The 23,312-nt window shown below is 50.9% G+C and overlaps 2 protein-coding genes across 2 annotated transcripts in view; one reads left to right on the forward strand and one right to left on the reverse strand.

Annotated features, from left to right (window-relative positions):
* Positions 1-23,312, forward strand: part of CFAP107 (cilia and flagella associated protein 107) — a 498,422-nt gene that overhangs the window by 276,813 nt on the left and 198,297 nt on the right. The gene's annotated exons all lie outside the window — the stretch shown is intronic.
* Positions 1-23,312, reverse strand: part of VPS13D (vacuolar protein sorting 13 homolog D) — a 431,274-nt gene that overhangs the window by 89,061 nt on the left and 318,901 nt on the right. The window contains exon 62 of the mRNA XM_082274036.1: positions 7,290-7,438. Coding sequence (XP_082130162.1) covers positions 7,290-7,438 — 149 coding nt within the window. The remainder of the gene's footprint in view (positions 1-7,289; positions 7,439-23,312) is intronic.

Raw genomic sequence — 23,312 nt, forward strand, 5'->3', positions numbered from 1 at the left:
GACAAACCACTCATTACAGAATATCCGAACCCCTAGAGGAGGACAAACCCCTCATTACAGAATATCCGAACCCCTAGAGGACAAACCTCTCATTACAGAATATCCGAACCCCTAGAGGACAAACCTCTCATTACAGAATATCCGAACCCCTAGAGGAGGACAAACCACTCATTACAGAATATCCGAACCCCTAGAGGAGGACAAACCTCTCATTATAGAATATCCGAACCCCTAGAGGACAAACCACTCATTACAGAATATCCGAACCCCTAGAGGAGGACAAACCTCTCATTATAGAATATCCGAACCCCTAGAGGACAAACCACTCATTACAGAATATCTGAACCCCTAGAGGAGGACAAACCACTCATTACAGAATATCCGAACCCCTAGAGGACAAACCCCTCATTACAGAATATCCGAACCCCTAGAGGACAAACCCCTCATTACAGAATATCCGAACCCCTAGAGGACAAACCCCTCATTACAGAATATCCGAACCCCTAGAGGAGGACAAACCCCTCATTACAGAATATCCGAACCCCTAGAGGACAAACCCCTCATTACAGAATATCCGAACCCCTAGAGGAGGACAAACCTCTCATTACAGAATATCCGAACCCCTAGAGGACAAACCTCTCATTACAGAATATCCGAACCCCTAGAGGACAAACCCCTCATTACAGAATATCCGAACCCCTAGAGGACAAACCCCTCATTACAGAATATCTGAACCCCTAGAGGACAAACCCCTCATTACAGAATATCCGAACCCCTAGAGGACAAACCACTCATTACAGAATATCCGAACCCCTAGAGGAGGACAAACCCCTCATTACAGAATATCTGAACCCCTAGAGGACAAACCACTCATTACAGAATATCCGAACCCCTAGAGGAGAAACCCCTCATTACAGAATATCCGAACCCCAATTCCAGAAAAGGAAGGTCAATCAGTGAATGGTAATGGACAGGTCCACTTTAGAATATTTCCCTAATTGGCCTCTCTACTCTGATCTTTCCCATCCCCCCTCCACCCAGATGCCTCTTTACCTTTTCCTGACTGCGGCTGCCGCCTCCTATGCAGTGCACACCTGTGCAGCACCTTCCAATAGACATGAATGGGAGGGGCTTAAACCACTGCAATAATGAGCCTCCATTCACGATTATAGGAAGGTGATGGAAGGCCGCAACAGGGAGGCAGACTGAGAATGCAGACACGGGTAAGTGGACGATTGTGTAGAGCAGGAGGAAGGAGAGGGGGGGCGAGAGGGAGGAAGGAGAGGGGGGGCGAGAGGGAGGAAGAAGAGGGGGGGCGAGAGGGAGGAAGAAGAGGGGGGGCGAGAGGGAGGAAGAAGAGGGGGGGCGAGAGGGAGGAAGAAGAGGGGGGGGGGCGAGAGGGAGGAAGGAGAGAGAGGGGGAGGGAGAGGGAGGAAGGAGAGAGAGGGGGAGGGAGAGGGAGGAAGGAGAGAGAGGGGGAGGGAGAGGGAGGAAGGAGAGAGAGGGGGAGGGAGAGGGAGGAAGGAGAGAGAGAGGGGGGAGGGAGGAAGGAGAGAGAGAGGGGGGAGGGAGAAAGGAGAGGGGGAGGAGAGGGGGGGGGTGAGAGGGAGAAAGGAGAGAGGGGGGTGAGGGAGGAAGGAGAGAGGGGGGTGGGTGAGAGGGAGGAAGAGGGGGGTGAGAGGGAGGAAAGAGGAGTGGGGCGAGAGGGAGGAAGGAGGAGGAGGGGGGGTGAGAAGGAGGAGGGGGGGTGAGAGGGAGGAAGGAGAGGGGGGGGTGAGAGCGAGGAAGGAGAGGGGGGGGTGAGAGCGAGGAAGGAGAGGGGGGGTGAGAGGGAGGAAGGAGAGGGGGGGTGTGAGGGAGGAAGGAGAGGGGGGGGTGTGAGGGAGGAAGGAGAGGGGGGGTGTGAGGGAGGAAGGAGAGGGGGGGGTGTGAGGGAGGAAGGAGAGGGGGGGGTGTGAGGGAGGAAGGAGAGGGGGGGTGTGAGGGAGGAAGGAGAGAGGGGGTGAGAGGGAGAAAGGAGAGGGGGGGTGAGAGGGAGAAAGGAGAGGGGGGGTGAGAGGGAGAAAGGAGAGGGGGAGGTTGAGAGGGAGAAAGGAGAGGGGGGTGAGAGGGAAGAAGGAGGAGGGGGGGTGAGAGGGAAGAAGGAGGAGGGGGGTGAGAGGGAGGAAGGAGGAGGGGGTGAGAGGAAGAAAGGAGGAGAGGGGTGAGAGGGAGGAAGGAGGAAGGAGGAGGGGGATGGGAAAGAGGAAGGAGGAGGGGGGTGAGAAAGAGGAAGGAGGAGGGGGGTGAGAGGAAGGAGGAGGAGGGGGTGAGAGGGAGGAAGGAGAGGGGGGTGAGAGGAAGGAAGGAGAGGGGGGGTGAGAGGAAGGAAGGAAGGAGAGGGGGGGGTGAGAGGGAGGAAGGAGGAGGGGGTGAGAGGAAGGAAGGAGAGGGGGGTGAGAGGGAGGAAGGAGAGGGGGGGGGAGAGGGAGGAAGGAGAGGGGGGTGAGAGGGAGGAAGGAGAGGAGGGGTGAGAGGGAGGAAGGAGGAGGGGGGTGAGAGGGAGGAAGGAGGAGGGGGGTGAGAGGGAGGAAGGAGGAGGGGGGTGAGAGGGAGGAAGGAGGAGGGGGTGAGAGGAAGGAAGGAGAGGGGGGTGAGAGGGAGGAAGGAGAGGGGGGGTGAGCGGGAGGAAGGAGAGGGGGGGGTGAGAGGGAGGAAGGAGAGGGGGGGTGAGAGGGAGGAAGGAGAGGGGGGGTGAGAGGGAGGAAGGAGAGGAGGGGTGAGAGGGAGGAAGGAGAGGAGGGGTGAGAGGGAGGAAGGAGAGGAGGGGTGAGAGGGAGGAAGGAGAGGAGGGGTGAGAGGGAGGAAGGAGAGGGGGGGGGTGAGAGGGAGGAAGGAGAGGAGGGGTGAGAGGGAGAGGGAGTGAGAGGGAGAGGGAGGAAGGAGAGGGGGTGAGCGGGAGGAAGGGGGGGGGTCATATTTCACACAGCTACTCAGATGGTGGATGGGTCTACTTTCTGTGTCTAGCTGAAGTCTTCGCTTGGTCCCATCCCCTCTATACCGGTCACAAGATCACACAGCATTTAGACCTCAAACCTGGGAGCTTGTATGCAAATACTGACTTCCTAGTTAAATTTTCCACTTGGTCCCACCCCTTTCACCTTCTTACTGGTCAATCTAAGGGACAATAAGGGAGACTAACTTGAAGGTCACCTAAGGTTAGGGGCCCTGGGTTGGTTTAGAACAGTGGTCTCCAAACTGTGGCCCCTTTTGTTTTGCTTTATCTGGTTCTTGAGACATTATTCCTCCCACTGACACCAATGATGGGGCACTATTCCTCCCACTGACACCAATGATGGGGCACTATTCCTCCCACTGACACCAATGATGGGGCACTATTCCTCCTCCTGACACCAATGATGGGGCACTATTCCTCCTCCTGACACCAATGATGAGACACTATTCCTCCCACTGACACCAATGATGGGGCAATATTCCTCACACTGACACCAATGATGGGGCACTATTCCTCACACTGACACCAATGATGGGGCACTATTCCTCCTCCTGACACCAATGATGGGGCACTATTCCTCCTCCTGACACCAATGATGGGGCACTATTCCTCCCACTGACACCAATGATGGGGCACTATTCCTTCCACTAACACCAATGATGGGACACTATTCCTCCCACTGAGACCAATGATGGGGCACTATTCCTCCTCCTGACACCAATGATGGGGCACTATTCCTCCCACTGAGACCAATGATGGGGCACTATTCCTCCCACTGACACCAATGATGGGGCACTATTCCTCCCACTGACACCAATCATGGGACACTATTCCTCCCACTGACACCAATGATGGGGCACTATTCCTCCCACTGACACCAATGATGGGACACTATTCCTCCCACTGACACCAATGATGGGACACTATTCCTCCCACTGACACCAATGATGGGGCACTATTCCTCCCACTGACACCAATGATGGGGCACTATTCCTCCCACTGACACCAATGATGGGGCACTATTCCTCCTCCTGACACCAATGATGGGGCACTATTCCTCCTCCTGACACCAATGATGAGACACTATTCCTCCCACTGACACCAATGATGGGGCAATATTCCTCACACTGACACCAATGATGGGGCACTATTCCTCACACTGACACCAATGATGGGGCACTATTCCTCCTCCTGACACCAATGATGGGGCACTATTCCTCCTCCTGACACCAATGATGGGGCACTATTCCTCCCACTGACACCAATGATGGGGCACTATTCCTTCCACTAACACCAATGATGGGACACTATTCCTCCCACTGAGACCAATGATGGGGCACTATTCCTCCCACTGACATCAATGATGGGGCACTATTCCTCCCACTGAGACCAATGATGGGGCACTATTCCTCCACTGACACCAATGATGGGGCACTATTCCTCCCACTGAGACCAATGATGGGGCACTATTCCTCCCACTGACACCAATCATGGGACACTATTCCTCCCACTGACATCAATGATGGGGCACTATTCCTCCCACTGAGACCAATGATGGGGCACTATTCCTCCCACTGACACCAATCATGGGACACTATTCCTCCCACTGACACCAATGATGGGGCACTATTCCTCCCACTGACACCAATGATGGGACACTATTCCTCCCACTGACACCAATGATGGGGCACTATTCCTCCCACTGACACCAATGATGGGGCACTATTCCCCCCACTAACACCAATGATGGGGCACTATTCCTCCCACTGACACCAATGATGGGGCACTATTCCCCCCACTGACACCAATGATGGGGCACTATTCCTCCCACTGACACCAATGATGGGGCACTATTCCTCCCACTGACACCAATGATGGGACACTATTCCTCCCACTGACACCAATGATGGGACACTATTCCTCCCACTGACACCAATGATGGGGCACTATTCCTCCCACTGACACCAATGATGGGGCACTATTCCTCCCACTGACACCAATGATGGGGCACTATATCTCCCCATAATACAAAAGTTGGGGCATTGTTTACTCTCACTGGGCACAGTCCAGGCCCCCTAAAGTCTGAAGTTTATCTTAGTTTTGGGACCCCTGGTCTAGGCACAATGTTGAGGTACATAGAGGTCCCCAGTGGCAGATTACACCATGGGGTTGGTAAGGAATGAATCTCTTTCTTCAGCTCTTATTCTGTAGGAATGCCCAGCTGGATGATTCCCTGCAGAAGCAGCGTGGTGGGTGAGCCGGTGCCACTTCTAGACAGGGACTGGGAGATTAATGGAGCATGAAAGAATGAAAGTTAATGAGGTGTCAGAAGCCCATTCTGGGTCAGCGCAGATCAGAGAAGTGACGGGTGAGGAGACGTCCGGAGAATGATTGGGGACATCAGTTCAATAAGATACAATGAGATTGGAAGGTGACAGAATGATTGGGAAGGGGAAAGTCTTGGCGGTCTCCTGGCGTCCGGCCATAAATCAGACATGGAATAGATATGAAGCGGAAGATACAATGAGAGGAGGGAATCCGTCCAATGCCGAGACCTCACATATGGTGTGCACACTGGCATGCTGGTCAATGCCCGCTGTGTATACCGGAGGTCAGGGATCTGTGCAGGAGACAGTTGGGTTACTCATTGTCTCTGTGTTTATGGGATGCCCATTGGTTCAAAGTTTATGGGATGCTCACTGGCTCCATGTTTATGGGATGCTCGCTGGCTCCATGTTTATAGGATGCCCCTTGGCTCCGTGTTATGGGATGCCCCTTGGCTCCGTGTTATGGGATGCCCCTTGGCTCCGTGTTATGGGATGCCCCTTGGCTCCGTGTTATGTGATGCCCCTTGGCTCCGTGTTTATGGGATACCAGTTGGCTCCATGTTTATGGGACGCCCCTTGGCTCTATGTTATGGGACACCCCTTGGCTCCGTGTTTATGGGATGCCAGTTGGCTCCATGTTTATGGGACGCCCCTTGGCTCTATGTTATGGGACACCACTTGGCTCCGTGTTTATGGGATGCCAGTTGGCTCTGTGTTTATGGGATGCCAGTTGGCTCCATGTTTATGGGAGGTCAGTTGGCTCCATGTTTATGGGAGGTCAGTGGGCTCCATGTTTATGGGAGGTCAGTGGGCTCCATGTTTATGGGAGGTCAGTTGGCTCCATGTTTATGGGATGCCAGTTGGCTCCATGTTTATGGGATGCCAGTTGGCTCCATGTTTATGGGATGCCAGTTGGCTCCATGTTTATGGGAGGTCAGTTGGCTCCATGTTTATGGGAGGTCAGTTGGCTCCATGTTTATGGGAGGTCAGTGGGCTCCATGTTTATGGGAGGTCAGTGGGCTCCATGTTTATGGGAGGTCAGTTGGCTCCATGTTTATGGGAGGTCAGTTGGCTCCGTGTTTATGGGAGGTCAGTTGGCTCCATGTTTATGGGAGGTCAGTGGGCTCCATGTTTATGGGAGGTCAGTGGGCTCCATGTTTATGGGATGCTCGTTGGCTCCATGTTTATGGGAGGTCAGTTGGCTCCATGTTTATGGGAGGTCAGTTGGCTCCGTGTTTATGGGAGGTCAGTGGGCTCCATGTTTATGGGATGCCAGTTGGCTCCATGTTTATGGGAGGTCAGTTGGCTCCATGTTTATGGGATGCCAGTTGGCTCCGTGTTTATGGGATGCCCCTTGGCTCCGTGTTATGGGATGCCCCTTGGCTCCGTGTTATGGGATGCCCCTTGGCTCCATGTTTATGGGACACCCCTTGGCTCTATGTTATGGGACACCCCTTGGCTCCGTGTTTATGGGATGCCAGTTGGCTCCATGTTTATGGGACGCCCCTTGGCTCTATGTTATGGGACACCACTTGGCTCCGTGTTTATGGGAGGTCAGTTGGCTCTGTGTTTATGGGATGCCAGTTGGCTCCATGTTTATGGGAGGTCAGTTGGCTCCATGTTTATGGGAGGTCAGTGGGCTCCATGTTTATGGGAGGTCAGTGGGCTCCATGTTTATGGGAGGTCAGTTGGCTCCATGTTTATGGGATGCCAGTTGGCTCCATGTTTATGGGATGCCAGTTGGCTCCATGTTTATGGGATGCCAGTTGGCTCCATGTTTATGGGAGGTCAGTTGGCTCCATGTTTATGGGAGGTCAGTTGGCTCCATGTTTATGGGAGGTCAGTGGGCTCCATGTTTATGGGAGGTCAGTGGGCTCCATGTTTATGGGAGGTCAGTGGGCTCCATGTTTATGGGAGGTCAGTTGGCTCCATGTTTATGGGAAGATCGTTGGCTCCATTTTCCTTACCTTGAGATCAGAAGGAAGTTTGTTGGAGGTGAAGACGCTGAGTTTGATTTGCGGCACGGAGATCTTCAGATTTTCGAAGTAATATCTTCTCTGAGAGACGTTCTCTTCTCCGGTTTTCTCGTGAATATTTTCATCCCACTTTTCCACCTCTACAAATAAAAGAAGAAAATCAGGAAGTGGCTGGAAAAGTCTGGAGGAGATCAGCAGCAATGATTATTGGGACGCAGCGCTCCGGGAAAATAACTTTCACTCAGTTCAGGTTTACATCCAATAGAGATTCATTCTGGCGGTATTTCATCTCCTCAACAAAAAAACAATATTTTATACTTTCTGCAATAAAACATCCAATAAATAAATAAATAAAAATCTGATTTCTTCATCATTTTAGGCCAATTTGTTTTCTGCTCCATATTTATGGTAACAAAAATCCCAATAAATGTTTATTGATTGGTTTACACAAATGTTATCACGCCTAAAAACTATGAGATATATACCGGAATTATTATTTACTAGTAAAGTGTACTGTGCGCCTAGCCGGTGTTTATGTGTACAGTGCGCCTAGCCAGTGTTTATGTGTACAGTGTGCCTAGCCAGTGTTTATGTGTACAGTGTGCCTAGCCGGTGTTTATGTGTACTGTGTGCCTAGCCGGTGTTTATGTGTACTGTGTGCCTAGCCGGTGTTTATGTGTACTGTGTGCCTAGCCGGTGTTTATGTGTACAGTGTGCCTAGCCAGTGTTTATGTGTACAGTGTGCCTAGCCAGTGTTTATGTGTACAGTGTGCCTAGCCAGTGTTTATGTGTACAGTGTGCCTAGCCAGTGTTTATGTGTACAGTGTGCCTAGCCGGTGTTTATGTGTACTGTGTGCCTAGCCGGTGTTTATGTGTACTGTGTGCCTAGCCGGTGTTTATGTGTACTGTGTGCCTAGCCGGTGTTTATGTATACTGTGTGCCTAGCCAGTGTTTATGTGTACTGTGTGCCTAGCCAATGTTTATATGTACTGTGTGCCTAGCCGGTGTTTATGTGTACTGTGTGCCTAGCCGGTGTTTATGTGTACAGTGTGCCTAGCCAATGTTTATATGTACTGTGTGCCTAGCCGGTGTTTATGTGTGCTGTGTGCCTAGCCAGTGTTTATGTATACTGTGTGCCTAGCCAGTGTTTATGTGTACTGTGTGCCTAGCCAATGTTTATATGTACTGTGTGCCTAGCCGGTGTTTAGGTGTACTGTGTGCCTAGCCGGTGTTTATGTGTACTGTGTGCCTAGCCGGTGTTTATGTGTACAGTGTGCCTAGCCGGTGTTTATGTGTACAGTGTGCCTAGCCGGTGTTTATGTGTACTGTGTGCCTAGCCGGTGTTTATGTGTACTGTGTGCCTAGCCAGTGTTTATGTGTACAGTGTGCCTAGCCAGTGTTTGTGTGTACTGTGTGCCTTGCTGGTGTCACCAAAGGTCACGGCGTTTGTCTGCATGTCCCCGGCCACCAGATTTCATGGCTGACCCGGCACACACATCCCAAGCCGTACATCCAATGTCAATCTGTAAACATCTCATGTGGCTCTTGGCAGAGGGCTGAGTGCGGCTTTGTGATGCGCTGGCTAATTAAACAGCTAAGCCGTTTTATTCCCCCCCCCCCCCCCCCAGCAGCTTTTCTCCCAGCCTGCCCTGGGCATTCAATGACTGCATTATGCAATCTGTTCTGCACTCTCGCTATTCAAGTGCTGCCAGTCCTCCAGCTTAGCAGAATGTCTGGGCTAAATAACAACTTGTAAGGGCTTCAGTAAAGCCTCCATCCCGTGATCCTCAGTCCCTTCAGTATTAAGCTGCACTTTTCACCTCTTCCATGGCTATTGTGCCGTGGTAACGTCAGCAGCGGCTCTGAGAAATGGGGAGAAGGATGGTGCAGCGCACGGCTCCGGGTCACCCTGTACCACACATTGCCGGGGCACCAAACAAACACCAATCATCAGAAATAAAATCTAAGAGCTGAAGAAGAAGAGCGAAACATAAGAGGACGAACGATTGTATGGTCAAATGTTTGTACACCTCCATCAGCTTCTGGGAGATCCCCTTCCAAAACCATGGCCATTGATAATGAGCTGCCCCATGATTTTGGAGGGTGTCACCCGATGTTGGATGAGGGTCACCCCATGTCTCTATGGAGATGGATTTATTACATAGTTACATAGTAGTTGAGGTTGAATAAAGACAATAGTCCATCCAGTTCCCCCTGTGTAGGTGTGTGTGGGCGGAGTTCCCCCTGTGTAGGTGTGTGTGGGCGGAGTTCCCCCTGTGTAGGTGTGTGTGGGCGGAGTTCCCCCTGTGTAGGTGTGTGTGGGCGGAGTTCCCCCTGTGTAGGTGTGTGTGGGCGGAGTTCCCCCTGTGTAGGTGTGTGTGGCTGTAATCATCTCACATACCCCTGAATGTTCTGATCCTTGAGATGTAAGTCTAAGAGTCTATTGAAAGTCACCATACTTCCCACAGAAACCACCTCTTGTGGTAGAGAATTCCACAATCTTGTAGTCCTAACAGTAAAGAACCCCCCACGTTGCCTGAGGTTAAATCTCTTCTCCTCTAATCGCATTGTATGTCCTCGAGTCCTCATGCAATCCCTTCGAATGAACAGCTTTTTTTCTAAGCTGAGATCCCCATTAAGATATTTATAAATTGCTATCATGTCCCCTCTCAGGCGTCTCTTCTCCAGGGAGAATAAATCGAGCGATTGTAGACGCTCTTCATAGTTAAGGTCCTCCAACCCCCTAATTAGTTTAGTTGCCCTTCTCTGGACTCTCTCCAGCTCCAACACATCCCTCCTGAGGACTGGCGACCAGAACTGGACAGAATACTCCAGATGCGGTCGGACCAGAGTTTTATAAAGTGGAAGGATTATAGTCTTATCTCTGGAATACATCCCTTTCTTTATGCATGCTAATATTCTGCCGCTTGACATTGCATGCTGTTGCCTAATCTATCATCAACCAAGACTCCCAGATCTTTCTCCATTTTTGATTCCCCCAAGGGTTCCCCTCCAAACGTGTATTGTGCTTTTATGTTTTTAGTCCCCAAGTGCAAAACCTTCCACTTCTCCACGTTAAACCTCATTTGCCATGTCGTTGCCCACTCTGTAATTTTGTCCAGGTCATTCTGTAGGATATCTGCTTCATGCTGTGCAGTTATTGCCCCGCCCAATTTTGTGTCATCCGCAAAAACTGATATAGAACTCCTGATCCCGTCCTCAATGCTGTTTATGAATAAATTGAACAAGGTTGGTCCCAGGACTGAGCCTTTGGGGGACCCCACTTACCACCTCAGACCAGTCTGAGTATTCGCTGTTTATTACTACCCTTTGGACACGCCCTTTTAGCCAGTTCCGTATCCAAGAGCAAACCCTGCGGTCGATACCTGCAGACCTTATTTTATAAATTAAGCATTTATGGGGAACTGTATCAAACGCCTTAGCGAAATCCAAGTACACCACATCCACTGATCTGCCCCTATCCAGGTACACCACATCCACTGGTCTGCCCCTATCCAGGTACACCACATCCACTGGTCCCCCCCTATCCAGGTACACCACATCCACTGGTCTCCCCCTATCTAGCTCACAGCTCACCTCCTCGTAGAATGCTAAGAGATTGGTTTGACAAGAACGCCCATTTGTAAACCCGTGCTGATTACTGCTGATGATGTTGTTGTCTTTAGCAAACTCTTGGATATAGTCCCTTATCATCCACTCCAGAAGTTTATATACTATTGATGTCAGACTGACAGGCCTATAATTTCCCGGGATATGCCTCTGGCCCTTTTTGAATATCGGAATCACATTAGCCTTCCTCCAATCCCCTGGTACATCTCCTGTCCTAATACTGTCCGCAAAGATCAGGAACAGTGGTCTAGATATAACCTTACTGAGTTCCTTGAGTACTCTCGGATGTACGCCATCCGGGCCTGGTGATTTGTTTGTGTTCAGTTTATCCAGCCTTTCCCTGATTTCACCCTCTGTTAGCCATAGTGGCAAGTCCTGTGTATTACTACTAACCAAACAGTCATGGTCAGTGTACCCCATACAGTCATGGTCAGTGTACCCCATACAGTCATGGTCAGTGTACCCCATACAGTCATGGTCAGTGTACCCCATATAGTCATGGTCAGTGTACCCCATACAGTCATGGTCAGTGTACCCCATACAGTCATGGTCAGTGTACCCCATACAGTCATGGTCAGTGTACCCCATACAGTCATGGTCAGTGTACCCCATACAGTCATGGTCAGTGTACCCCATACAGTCATGGTCAGTGTACCCCATACAGTCATGGTCAGTGTACCCCTCCTTTTCCTGTGTAAAGACTGATGAGAAAAAAGAATTCAGCACGGTTGCTTTTTCAGTGTCCTCTGTAACCATCCTCCCATCATCGCTAATTATGTGTGCAATATGCTCTGCCTTAGTTTTTTTGCTGTTGATATATTTAAAGAATTTCTTTGGTTTTTTTTTACTATCCTCCGCTATTTGTCTCTCGAAGTTGATTTTAGCCATCTTGATTTCGTGTTTACTTTTCTTATTTGCCTCCTTGTATTGGTGGAAAGCCGATACTGTGCCCTCTGATTTATATTTCTTGAAGGCCAATTTTTTTCCCCTAATAAGTTTTTTAACGCTACGGTTTAGCCAGCCAGGTTTGGCTTTGTCTCTTCTAAATTTATTCCCCATAGGAATGCACTGCAAGATGCCTTTGCTTAATATTGTTCTAAAGCATTCCCATTTTTCCTCTGTGGTCAGGGATCCCAGGGTTTGGTCCCAGTTTACCCTTTCCATCAATGAGCACAATTTTGGAAAGTTTGCCCTTCTGAAGTTTAGGGTTCTTATGTTCCCCACTTGCCTTGTTCTATTGATATTTACACTAAATGTGATCATCCTGTGATCGCTAGAGCCCAGGTTGTCCTGGACTCCAACCTCCGAGATTATGTCTGGGTCATTAGTGATCAATAGATCCAGGATAGCATTCTCTCTAGTAGGGGAATCCACCAACTGTGACATGTAATTATCCTGTAAGGTTTCCGTGAATAGGCGGGCCTTCTGTGAGTGTGTAGTCCCCTCATCCCAGTCAATGTCGGGATAATTGAAGTCCCCCAATATGATGACTGATCCCAATTTTGCCACTTTACCCAACAGTGATATAAATTCCAGCTCTACCTCCTCCCCTTGGTTAGGTGGCCTATAGCAAACCCCCACAATTACTTTCCCCTTTTCTCCTTCCCTATGGAGTTCAACCCACACAGATTCTAAATCCATACTCATCCCTTCCGTAATGTCACTCCTCTCTATCACCTTTATATTGTTCTTGACGTAGAGACAAATTCCTCCCCCTCTTTTTCCTACCCTGTCCTTCCGGTACACCGAATACCCTTGGATATTGGCCAGCCAGTCATGTGAGGGGTCGAACCAAGTCTCTGTTATTCCCACAAGGTCTATGTCCTCCTCATGTACTAATATTTCCAACTCATCCATCTTATTAGCTAGGCTCCTGGCATTAGCATATATCCCTCTTAGTTTTACAGAAGTTGAGCGCAATTGGTGGTTATGTTTATTCCTGTTTGGTCTGAGGTTCTCCTGCACAGACCTACTAATTGACGCTGTGGACCTACTGTCGCTGCTGACCCTACAACTGCCTTCAGTCCTCTGCTCCCTCCTGACTGACTCTACTTCTGAGCCCTCCCCCCGTCTCCTAGTTTAAAAGCCCCTCCAACTTGGTGGCCATCTTTCTCCCCAAAAGAGCTGTACCGTCCCCATTAAGGTGCAGCCCATCCTTACTAAAGAGCCGGTAGCCGACTGAGAAGTCAGCCCAGTTCTCCAGGAACCCAAACCCCTCCTTCCTACACCAATTCCTCAGCCACTTGTTAAGTTCCCTAATCTCCTTCTGCCTCTCCTGTGTGGCTCGAGGTACAGGCAGTATTTCAGAGAAAACCACCTTGGAGGTCCTTTTCCTCAATCTATTACCTAAGTCCCTGAAATCCTTCTTAAGGATCCTCCACCTACCTTTATGGGTCTGATCTGTCAGCCATTCCATATGAATTTGCACTCTTCCCTTGCCATTAAGTATGGAGTTTCCCCCTTTTGTGGCTTTAATATCTTCTTCTCTTCTGGGAACAATCTCCACAAGATTTTGGAGGTGTCTGTGGGAATTTGTCCCATTTGTGAGGTCAATTACTGATGCTGGATGAGAAGACCTGGCTCACCATCAGCTTTCCCTTTCAACCCAAAGGTGATCAGTAGGGATGAGGTCAGGTGATCAGTAGGGGTGAGGTCAGGTGATCAGTAGGGGATGAGGTCAGGTGATCAGTAGGGATGAGGTCAGGTGATCAGTAGGGATGAGGTCAGGTGATCAGTAGGGATGAGGTCAGATGATCAGTAGGGATGAGGTCAGGCGATCAGTAGGGGTGAGGTCAGGCGATCAGTAGGGGTGAGGTCAGGCGATCAGTAGGGGTGAGGTCAGGCGATCAGTAGCGGTGAGGTCAGGTGATCAGTAGGGGTGAGGTCAGGTGATCAGTAGGGATGAGGTCAGGTGATTAGTAGGGGTGAGGTCAGGTGATCAGTAGGGGTGAGGTCAGGTTATCAGTAGGGGTGAGGTCAGGTGATCAGTAGGGGTGAGGTCAGGTGATCAGTAGGGGTGAGGTCAGGTGATCAGTAGGGGTGAGGTCAGGTGATCAGTAGGGGTGAGGTCAGGTGATCAGTAGGGGTGAGGTCAGGTGATCAGTAGGGATGAGGTCAGGTGATCAGTAGGGATGAGGTCAGGTGATCAGTAGGGGTGAGGTCAGGTGATCAGTAGGGATGAGGTCAGGTGATCAGTAGGGATAAGGTCAGGTGATCAGTAGGGGTGAGGTCAGGTGATCAGTAGGGGTGAGGTCAGGTGATCAGTAGGGGTGAGGTCAGGTGATCAGTAGGGATGAGGTCAGGTGATCAGTAGGGATGAGGTCAGGTGATCAGTAGGGGTGAGGTCAGGTGATCAGTAGGGATGAGGTCAGGTGATCAGTAGGGGTGAGGTCAGGTGATCAGTAGGGATGAGGTCAGGTGATCAGTAGGGGTGAGGTCAGGTGATCGGTAGGGGTGAGGTCAGGTGATCAGTAGGGATGAGGTCAGGTGATCAGTAGGGGTGAGGTCAGGTGATCAGTAGGGATGAGGTCAGGTGATCAGTAGGGATAAGGTCAGGTGATCAGTAGGGGTGAGGTCAGGTGATCAGTAGGGGTGAGGTCAGGTGATCAGTAGGGGTGAGGTCAGGTGATCAGTAGGGGTGAGGTCAGGTGATCAGTAGGGATGAGGTCGGGTGATCAGTAGGGATGAGGTCAGGTGATCAGTAGGGGTGAGGTCAGGTGATCAGTAGGGATGAGGTCAGGTGATCAGTAGGGATGAGGTCCGGTGATCAGTAGGGATGAGGTCAGGTGATCAGTAGGGATGAGGTCCGGTGATCAGTAGGGATGAGGTCAGGTGATCAGTAGGGATGAGGTCAGGGCTCTGTACAGGACAATTGAGTTCCTCCACACCAAACTGGTCACCCCATGTCTGTGGAGCTGGATTTGTGTGTGTGGGGGGGGGGGGGGCAGTCATGTCTGTATGAAGTTGGATTTGTACATTGGGGGGGGGGAGGGGACAGTCATGCTGGAACAGAAAAGGTTCCCCAAACTGTTACTACAAGGTTAGAAGAGAACGATTGTCTCCAATGTCTTTGTATGATGGACTATTGCCGGGACCCTTCACTGGAGACCCCTGAACTCCATCATTCGGGGGGGGGGGTCCCCATTATTTGGTCCTATAGTGAACTCCCTGTGCAGTCTGGGATGCTGCGGAGGAATTGAGGTTCTGCAGGAGGTGAACCGTTAGGAAGGAACAGAAGAGCTGGGGGAGACAGAATGGTCAGCACAGGCGAGGGCCTTCCTACCCCCACTAAGCTGTAGAAGGACCGGACTTTGGATAAGTCGGGGGGGGGGGGGGTAAAGTATTTTATTCCCTTTATAAGGACCATAAAAACACAGTGACCGGATTTTGGATATTTTAGACCCTCATAGAGGAGACGATCACTGAAGTCAGGATGAGAGGAGCGGTGGACGCACAGCCCAGGGTCCTGCTTTCTATGTTTCCAGGACAGGATGGACATCCAGCACCGTTCTCTGTCATTCCCTATTCCAGGACTCTGTGGGGGGAGCGCTGTGAATCTACATGAGAAGAGCGTCTCTTTTATGGGCGGTGAATGGGGGAACAGAGGGGCGATTGTCTCATCGGGCCGATCTCCCCTTCTCAGCTATCAAGGCACAGCTAATGACCATTGATAGGCGGCTTCTCTGCCCTTATTATCAGAATCGGATCACACCGGCCATTTCACCGCATTCACCCCAATTCAATAGAGATCGGCCAATTACTGCCGCTGAGATTCTGCCTGAATGACGGTGACAATGGCTGACGGTGACAATGGCTCTCTATCTGCCGCCCCCCCAGACAATTCCTCATTTATAGAGATTCTAAAGGAAAATCCGTCCTCCTTCCCGGCTCTGTAATGGATTTGCACAGAGCAGCCCGGATCCTTCTCTTCATGGGTCCCCTGCAAACTGTCCTGGCTCCTCCCCCTTGCTGAGTGCCCCCAATAGCAAGCTTCATAATATGGGGGCTTCTGAGCCATGCTCTGTGTATCCATTCACACAAGGAGTGCGGTTCAGCCCTGCACCCCGCTCTCTCCTCATTGGCTCACTGGCTATGATTGACACCAATGGTTCCCACTGCTCTGTTAGACTCGGGACAGCCGAGGCTCCCATGCACATCGCTGGATTGAGATGGGGCTCAGGTGAGTATAAGAGGGGGAGCTGCACCCATTTATATTCTATGCATGAAGGTAAAAAATCTTATGGGTGTTGCTCCCCCCCCCCCTCCTTCAGGCCCCTAATACTTACCTGAGCCCCATCTCAGTCCAACGATGTACACGGGAGCCTTGGCTGTCAATCATAGGCAGTGAGCCATTGAGGAGACAGTGGGGGATGGGGCCAAGCCATGGCTCTGTGTGTCCTATGACGCATACAGTGGGGCTCGGGAGCGAGCAAACCCCAGTGCGATTTGTCATGCCAACTTGGACCCCATGTTCCCCAATGAGTATCGTTCATTTCTGTGCAACTTAAGGTCATAGCAATGGTAAAGTAGTTCCTCAACTATCTTAGGCCTTACTTTCATGTGACTTGAGGGCCATAGACTTCAATGTAAACCCTCAAAAGTCCCATAAAATTCACACCTACATGATATGCATGCGACCTGTGTGCAACTTTATAAAGCACATTCACATAGTCTGCTATATGAACCTTGTCCCAGCCCCTCCCATCTGCAGAGAAGCCCCTCCCCTGAGCAAATTGTCCATCCATCTCTGTTCCTGGTGTCCCTTCTTCAAGAGAAAGGAGCTCCAATCTTAACCCTAACCGAACCCAAGCCATAACCATAACTGAACCCTAGCCTAACCCTAACCGAACCCAAGCCAGAACCCAAACCCTAACTGAACCAAAGCCATAACCCAAACCCTAGCCATAAGCATAGCATAATCCTAACCTAGCCATAGCCCTAACCCTAGTCATAACCCTAACCAATCCCAAGCCAAAACCCTATCCAAACCCAAGTCATAGCCCTAACCGAACCCATGCCATAACCCTAACTGAACCCTAGCCTAAGCCAAGCCATAACCCTAACTGAACCCTAGCCTAACCCAAGCCATAACCCTAACCCTAGCCATAACCCTAACGTAGCCTAGCCATAAACCTAACCCAAGCCAAGCCATAACCCTAACTGAACCCAAGCCATAACCCTAACCGAACCCAAGCCATAACCCTAACCCGAACCCTAGCCTAGTCATAACCCTAACCAAACTCTAGCCATAACCCTAACCAAACCAGAGTCAAAACCCTATCCGAACCCTAGCCTAACCCTAACCGAACCCTAGCCTAACCCTAACCGAACCCAACCCATAACCCTAACTGAACACAGCCTAGCCATAACCCTAACCGAACCCAAGCCATAACCCTAACCTAGCCATAGCCCGAACCCTAGCCATAACCCTAACCCAAGCCATAACTCTAACCGAACCCAAGCCATAACCCTAACTGAACCCAAGCCATAACCCTAACTGAACCCAAGCCACAACCCTAACCTAGCCATAACCCTAACCTAGCCTAGCCATAACCCTAACCGAACCCAAGCCATAACCCTAACCCTAGCCATAACTCGAACTCTAGCCATAACCCGAACCCTAGCCATAACCATAGCATAACCCTAACCAAACCCAAGCCAAGCCATAACGCTAACCAAACCCAAGCCATAACCCTAACTGAACCCAAGCCATAACCCTAACCTAGCCATAGCTATAACCCTAACCCAGCCATAACTCAAACCCTAGCCGTAACTCTAACTGTAGGATATCCTTTTTTTTTTCAAAACAGTGAGGTTTATTGAAATTTTTGGTACAATACAAAAATAAACCGTGCATTGAAACTGCAATCAGGTTCATAACACATTGGGGTACAAAAAAATACAAATATACAAAATAATCAGCACCGAGAGATAGAACAGGCATAGTAAAAAAACAAACAAAACAGTAGTCAGTGGCTCTCCGTCGATCCAACCCTTGAACAGAGAATATTGAATTACCAGGGGCGGCCAACATAGAATAGTTACCCACTGCATTACCGAGCCGTATCAGGGCACTGCACCCATTTGTCCCAAATCTTGTTGAACTTCTGAGGGCACCCCCTATGTTTATACAAAAGTTTATGAAATGGGATGACACCATTAACCTCCTTAATCCACAAACCTAGAGTAGGAGGAGTAGGTCTCATCCACCTCCTGGCTATCAGTTTACGTACTATAAACAAAGTTTCCTGAAGAAATATGACAGTGGATTTGGGCATCTCTCCATCTGGGTAAACCCCCAGGAGACACTCCTTAGGGGAGAGTTGCAGAGGAGACCCCATCTTGTCATGGAGGAATGTGACTACTTGTTGCCATAGAGTCTGTAATTGGGGACAGCTCCACAAAAGATGAAAGAAGGAGGCGTCAGGGTCTCCACACATAGGGCAAGAAGGGACCAAGTCAGGGTGATATTTGGACAGTCTAAGTGGGGTGAGATAAGCCTGGTGTATTATAAAGGTCTGAGTTAGGCGATCCGACAGTTTTGGCGACACTCTGCGGCACGTCTCCAGGGCATCCTCCCATTCCTCATCCTCCATGGCCCCCACACTGCGCTCCCAGCGGGTCTTAAGTGCAAAAGCCAAGGTGGTCGAGGAAGGTGTATGAAGTTCAGAGTAGAACATGGAAATAAGGTGACTGGGTGCTGTACTTTTAACAATCTCAAGGGTGGTAACCGATTCTAGCTCAGGAGGGCCATCAGGGAATTGAGATCTATAGGCATGGGAGAGCTGTAAGTATCTGTAGTGCATGGGGCCCTGGATCGCAAACTGATCCTGCAAGGCCTCGTAAGACCGCAGACCAGTGGTCGTGGAGATATGGCTAAGGAGAAGGATGCCCCTCCCGCTCCATATCGACAGGTCAGGGATGGAAAGGAACTCGTGTAGTGCGCTGTTATGCCACAGAGGGGTGAATGTGTGAAATGGAGGGCACCGAAGCCTGGACGCTACCACCTCCCAGATCCGACAATAGTGGTATAGAAGAGATCTGGGGCACAAGGGCTCCGGTGAGCCCCTGACACCCCTAAGGATAACTAGGAGGGGGTCCCCGAGGGGATGAGCCCACCCAGGGCAGAGCAGGGTCAAAAAACGTTCTCTATCCGTTTTATCTATATGAAAGAACTGGGACAACTGAGCTGCCAGATAGTACAGATTAAAATCCGGCAGGGCCAATCCCCCTAGGTTTGTAGGATTCTTGAGTTTGCGCCAGGAGATCTTGTGCCGGTCAGCACCCCAAACAAAGGTCTTGAGGAGTGATTCCATCTGCTTAAACAGCTTGAGTGGCAGGTAAATAGGAGAGTGCCATACAACATAAAGTATTTTGGGAAGGAGAATCATTTTAATTAAATTGACTCTACCCATCACTCCCAGAGGTAATTTGGACCACACTTGAATTTTAGCCTTAAGCAGAGGGAACAGGGGTTGAACGTTATCCGGGACATAATCTGCTGAGTTAGCTGTCACTTGAATCCCTAAGTATTTAATGCGGGATACACATTGTAGGGCTGGGCTTGCGGGGGTGATTGCCTGTGGGCTCTCGTCAAGCGGGAGAATTTGTGACTTATCCCAGTTTATCTGAAAACCGGAGAATCGTCCATACCGTTCAATTAAAGAAAGGGCCGTGAGTAGGGATTCCCGAGAGTCCTCCAAATATAACAAAGTGTCATCTGCATACATGCTGATCTTCTCCTCCAACGGTCCCTTACGTAGGCCTCGAATCCCGGGATGTGCTCTAATGGCCATCGCCAGAGGTTCCGCGGCCAGGGCATACAGCAGGGGGGAGAGGGGGCACCCCTGTCGAGTGCCACGGGATAAAGGGAAGGCGGTCGACTGCCAGCCATTTGCCAGGACCCTAGCTACCGGGGCGCTATATAAAAGCTTGACCCACTTAATAAAATTAGGTCCAAAGCCGTACCGGTCCAGACAGGTCCACAGAAACGGCCACTCTACCGAGTCAAATGCTTTAGCCGTGTCCAATGAGACCACCACCCTGCCACCCATTCCATCGTGCCGTGCCTGGAGATTCATAAACAACCGGCGAAGATTAAATGAGGTGTTCCTCCCAGGCATGAACCCGGCCTGGTCCGAGTGTATGAGTGAAAGGATCACCTTGTTAAGGCGGAGGGATAAAATTTTCGCAAGGATTTTAGTGTCTACTGGGAGCAAAGAGATGGGACGGTAAGACTCTGGGGCGTGTACATCCTTGCCCGGCTTGGGAATGAGCACAATTAGCGCCTCCCGCATAGAAGGGGGTAGGGTTGCATCTTTGAATAGAGATTGAAACAAAGCCAATAATTTAGGAGAAAGGAGTTCCGAATATTGGGAGAAAAATTCAATCGGGAGGCCGTCCAGGCCGGGGGCCTTAGACCTAGGGAACTTGGACACGGCTGCTGCAATCTCTTCCACAGAGATGGGTGCCTCGAGGGCCGCCAACTGGTCGGGTGTCAAAGTGGGAAAGTCAATAGAGTCCAAAAAGTCATGCATGTCAGTGCAGTCGGCGGGAGCCCTAGAGGTGTAAAGAGTACTAAAAAATGAGCGGAAACACTGTGTCACCGCAGCAGGATCAGCGATCTCATTACCCAGGTCATCCTTCAGAGTAATAACTACCGGGGGCCTATCCTCACAATGGACTAAATATGCGAGAAGTTTCCCCGCCCGCTCACCATGTGCAAACAGATTCTGCTTCTGAAAAAACATCTTAGATTTCGCCCTCTCGTAGTCAAGCTGGGAAAGGACCTTAGAGGTCAATTTATACTGAGATTCATGTGCCGGAGTCGGGTCCCCCAGAAAGGCCTGTTCAGCTTCAATTAGATTTGTCGTTGCCCTGGAGATCTCCTCAGCAGCCCGCACTCTAACAGCCTTGATTTTGGAAATCATAGTGGATCTGGCGAACAGTTTAAACGCCTCCCACACCGCAGCCGGGGAGGCAGTGCCCTCGTTGTCAGAGAAGAATTGTGTCCAGGTCCCCTCAATGTCGTTCCCATCCGACACCAAGGGGAGCCAGGCAGGATTCAGGCGCCAGGCCGGGGGAGGTCTATTGCAGGGCAAGGACAACAGTATCCAATAAGGGCAGTGATCCGACAGAGTCCGTGGGGCGAAGCCTGCCGTCAGTAACCTGGGGAGCAGGGTTCGAGACAGCAATATCAGATCAATGCGTGACATAGAGTGATGTGCAGCCGAAAAACAGGAGTACGCGCGCTGCGCGGGGTATTTGCTGCGCCAAGAGTCGGCCAGACCAAAGCTCTCCAACAATCGGGAGAACCTGGTCGGGGACGACCCCGGCGGCACCTGGGAGGCGCCACCGGACCTATCCAGACCCGAGTCCATCACATTGTTAAAGTCACCCAGCCAGATCACCGGGGCCCCTGGGCTCTGCGCCATAAACGCCAGTCCCTCCATAATAATCACAGCAGAGTAAGGGGGGGGCACATAGAAAGCCATCAGTAACATCAATTCCCCATAGACTGACGTTTTGAGAAAAACATATCTACCCATTGGGTCGACCTGAGATCCTAGGAGCTGGAATTGTACCGATTTGGCCACCAGTAGCGCCACACCCCTGGAGTGTGAGCTATAAGCAGAGTGTTGCACCCAGCCAACCCAGGGACGTTTGAGGGACTGTTGTACACGGCCCTCCAAATGTGTCTCCACCAGAACTATAATATCAGCTCGTACACGGCGTAGGACATTAAAGACAGCCGTTCGTTTAATCTTATCACGCATACCCCTGACATTCCACGTCAACAATTTCAATGCGGCCATGGCAGGGGTAGTACAGTGCGCGGAGCGGAGGCTCCCAGGATCTCAGGCAGTAAGGCCGCGGAACCAACAAGTCCACGGTCACACACCAGCGGCGATATACAGCAGCAAAAGATCAAATAAGTATCACTTGAGGTCAATGTGCATAAAACAGAAACAGTATAGAGATTGTACCAAATATAAATCATAAACAATGGTAACACCCCAATCCCCCCTCCCTGCCCTGCACCAACCCCAACTTGTGCGGGCATGTTCCCAAACAAGTGCCTCAACCAGAACAGGCCCACATGCGACTGGAAAAGAGCAAGATCAGGAGGCCAGGGACCCCCAAGGCATGCAGCAAAAATACAGCAAAATACAAATAGAATAAACAAGGGGGCCCGGGGGCCCAGGTCCAGCAGAAGTCGCAGGGGGCAACAGGGGAGTTGGGCACAAACACACGCCTTAGCGGGTGTAGGGGGCGAAAACCAACAGGTGTATCGCTGGGTAGCAAAGCCTATGGGCAGGTGGAAGTCCATAGGAAGAGAACAGAGAAATCAGTTCCATCTGTGGAGCTAGGGCGCTCCGCCGGTCAAACACAGGAGCAATAGTGCAGGAAAATGAGGGGGGAGGGGGGGGGGAAGGGGGATGCAAAGTCTTGAGTTCCGCAGGATCTACAAAACCCCCTCCTCCGCTCTTGCAGCAGCTTAAGGGACAGGCCATCAGGGAGAAAGTATCATGAAGTCGCCAGGGCAAGGTGGTCAGGCTCTAGCTTCCAGGCCTTCTAGCCAGGAGATGGCGGCCTCCGGATCCTCAAAGAAGTGGGCACGGTCCTCGCCCTCCACTCTAAGACGGGCCGGATACAACATGGAGTACTTGATATTCTTGATACGCAGTCTGCGCTTGACCTCCAAAAAGCTCTTGCGGCGCCTCTGGACCTCAGCAGAGAAGTCGGGGAAAATCGCTATTTTGTGGTTTCCAAATGGAATGTTCCCCTTAACCCTGGCCAGGCGCAATATGGCATCACGGTCTCGGTAGTTCAGGAATTTAGCGATGAACGTGCGGGGGGGTGCACCCTGAGGGGGGGGGCGCCCTGAGAGGCGATGTGCACGTTCCACAACAAAAGTGGGTGAAAAGGATTCTCTGCCATAAGTCTGAGTGAGCAATTGTTCCAAATATGATGAGGGGTCAGCACCTTCAGAGCCCTCCGGGAGGCCGATGAACCGCAGGTTACAGCGGCGCAGCCTATTCTCCATGTCATCTTGTTTTTGGAGGATAAGGTGTACTTGTTGCTGCAGCCTGTCTGAGGAGTTTTGCAATGGGGGGAGGGAGTCCTCCACCTCACTAATTCTGTGTTCAGCCTCACCAACTCTGTCCCTCAGCTTCTGCATATCCTGACGCATCAAAGATATATCTACCTTCACCTCCTCGATTTTAGTAGTCAGCATGGTCTGGCAAGTAGCAATCGCCTCCAAAACCTTGGATGTAGCAGGGCTCTCAGGCTCCTCCACCACGAGCGACGGGCCGGCGCCATCTTGGATCGGGGCCTCCTTCTCCAGCCTCCGGAATGCAGCCAGTTTTGCCGCAGCTTCCG

The sequence above is a fragment of the Pelophylax lessonae genome (assembly GCF_965119305.1).
Source record: "Pelophylax lessonae genome assembly, chromosome: 12".
Taxonomy (NCBI): domain Eukaryota; kingdom Metazoa; phylum Chordata; class Amphibia; order Anura; family Ranidae; genus Pelophylax; species Pelophylax lessonae.